At 45.3% G+C, this 1,071-nt stretch overlaps 1 protein-coding gene across 1 annotated transcript; it reads left to right on the top strand.

The window, feature by feature from the left end:
• Window positions 1–82: 82 nt before the first annotated feature.
• LOC105557892 lies at window positions 83–1,049 on the top strand (the record flags this gene model as incomplete). The annotated part of the gene is made up of 1 exon (XM_012005319.1): window positions 83–1,049. A coding segment is annotated over exon 1 (967 nt), but the record flags the coding sequence as incomplete, so codon positions are not given.
• Between the last annotated feature and the right edge of the window lie 22 nt (window positions 1,050–1,071).

Here is a 1,071-nt window from a genome sequence, read left to right as displayed (position 1 = left end):
ACATTTTGTAACGGAGGAGTTCGCCCGAAGTATAAGGCTACCGGTACGTCCGTGTCGTATTCCAGTCGGCGCGATTGACGACATGAACACCACATCGAACGGCGCGATTGAATTTTCCTTTCACTCGATTCACAATGATTTCCAGAAAAAACTTTTATTTTTGATAGTCCCGAAAATCGCAGAAAGAGTTCCGAACGCGACGTTTCCACGCGAAACAATTAATATACCGTCGAATTTAAGGCTAGCAGATCCACAGTTTCATTTACCTCGACCGGTCGATATAATCATCAGATCCGGGGCAACTCTGTCCTTATTATCAATCGGACAAATTAATCTTTCTCGAGATAATTGTGATTTATTTTTACAAAAGACTCAGCTTGGATGGGTCGTGGTCGGCGGGGCAACGTCCCCCGACGGAAGGCGAATTGTCTCATGTAAATTAACAGAATTGACGGAACAAATCGCGAAATTTTGGCTTTTGGAAGACACAACCGCGAAACCATTTGAAGTATCGGAGGACCCGGAATGCGAACTTCATTTCACACAGAACACGACACGTGATAATTCCGGGCGTTACACCGTGCGACTACCGTTTCGTCCAGCGGAACGAGAATTTGGAAATTCGCGAGCGATTGCGTTGCGTCGGTTTTACGGACTCCGGAAGAGGCTCGACGCTAATCCAGTACTTAAACAAGAGTACGAACGCGTAATGAACGAATACATTGACTTAGGCCACATGTCGTTGATATCAGACGAAGCCGAGGGCGGATATTATCTTCCTCACCACGCAATTACAAAATCCACAAGCAATACGACAAAAGTGAGAGTTGTTTTCGACGCTTCGGCGAAAACCAATAAAGGAATATCGCTTAATGATACGTTAATGACCGGTCCCACAATTCAGAGTAAGCTTTTCGAACATCTGGTGCGATTCCGCACACATAGATATGTTCTCACTGCCGACATCGAGAAAATGTACCGGCAAATTTGGGTGCATCCGAACGACCGCCAATATCAGAAGGTCTTTTGGTATCACGAGAGTCATATTCGTACTTTCCAACTGAATACCGT

Source organism: Vollenhovia emeryi, unplaced genomic scaffold (genome assembly GCF_000949405.1).
Source record: "Vollenhovia emeryi isolate VEMERY1.0 unplaced genomic scaffold, V.emery_V1.0 DF951665.1, whole genome shotgun sequence".
Classification (NCBI taxonomy): Eukaryota; Metazoa; Arthropoda; class Insecta; order Hymenoptera; family Formicidae; genus Vollenhovia; species Vollenhovia emeryi.
This window is presented reverse-complemented; position numbering and strand designations above follow the sequence as displayed.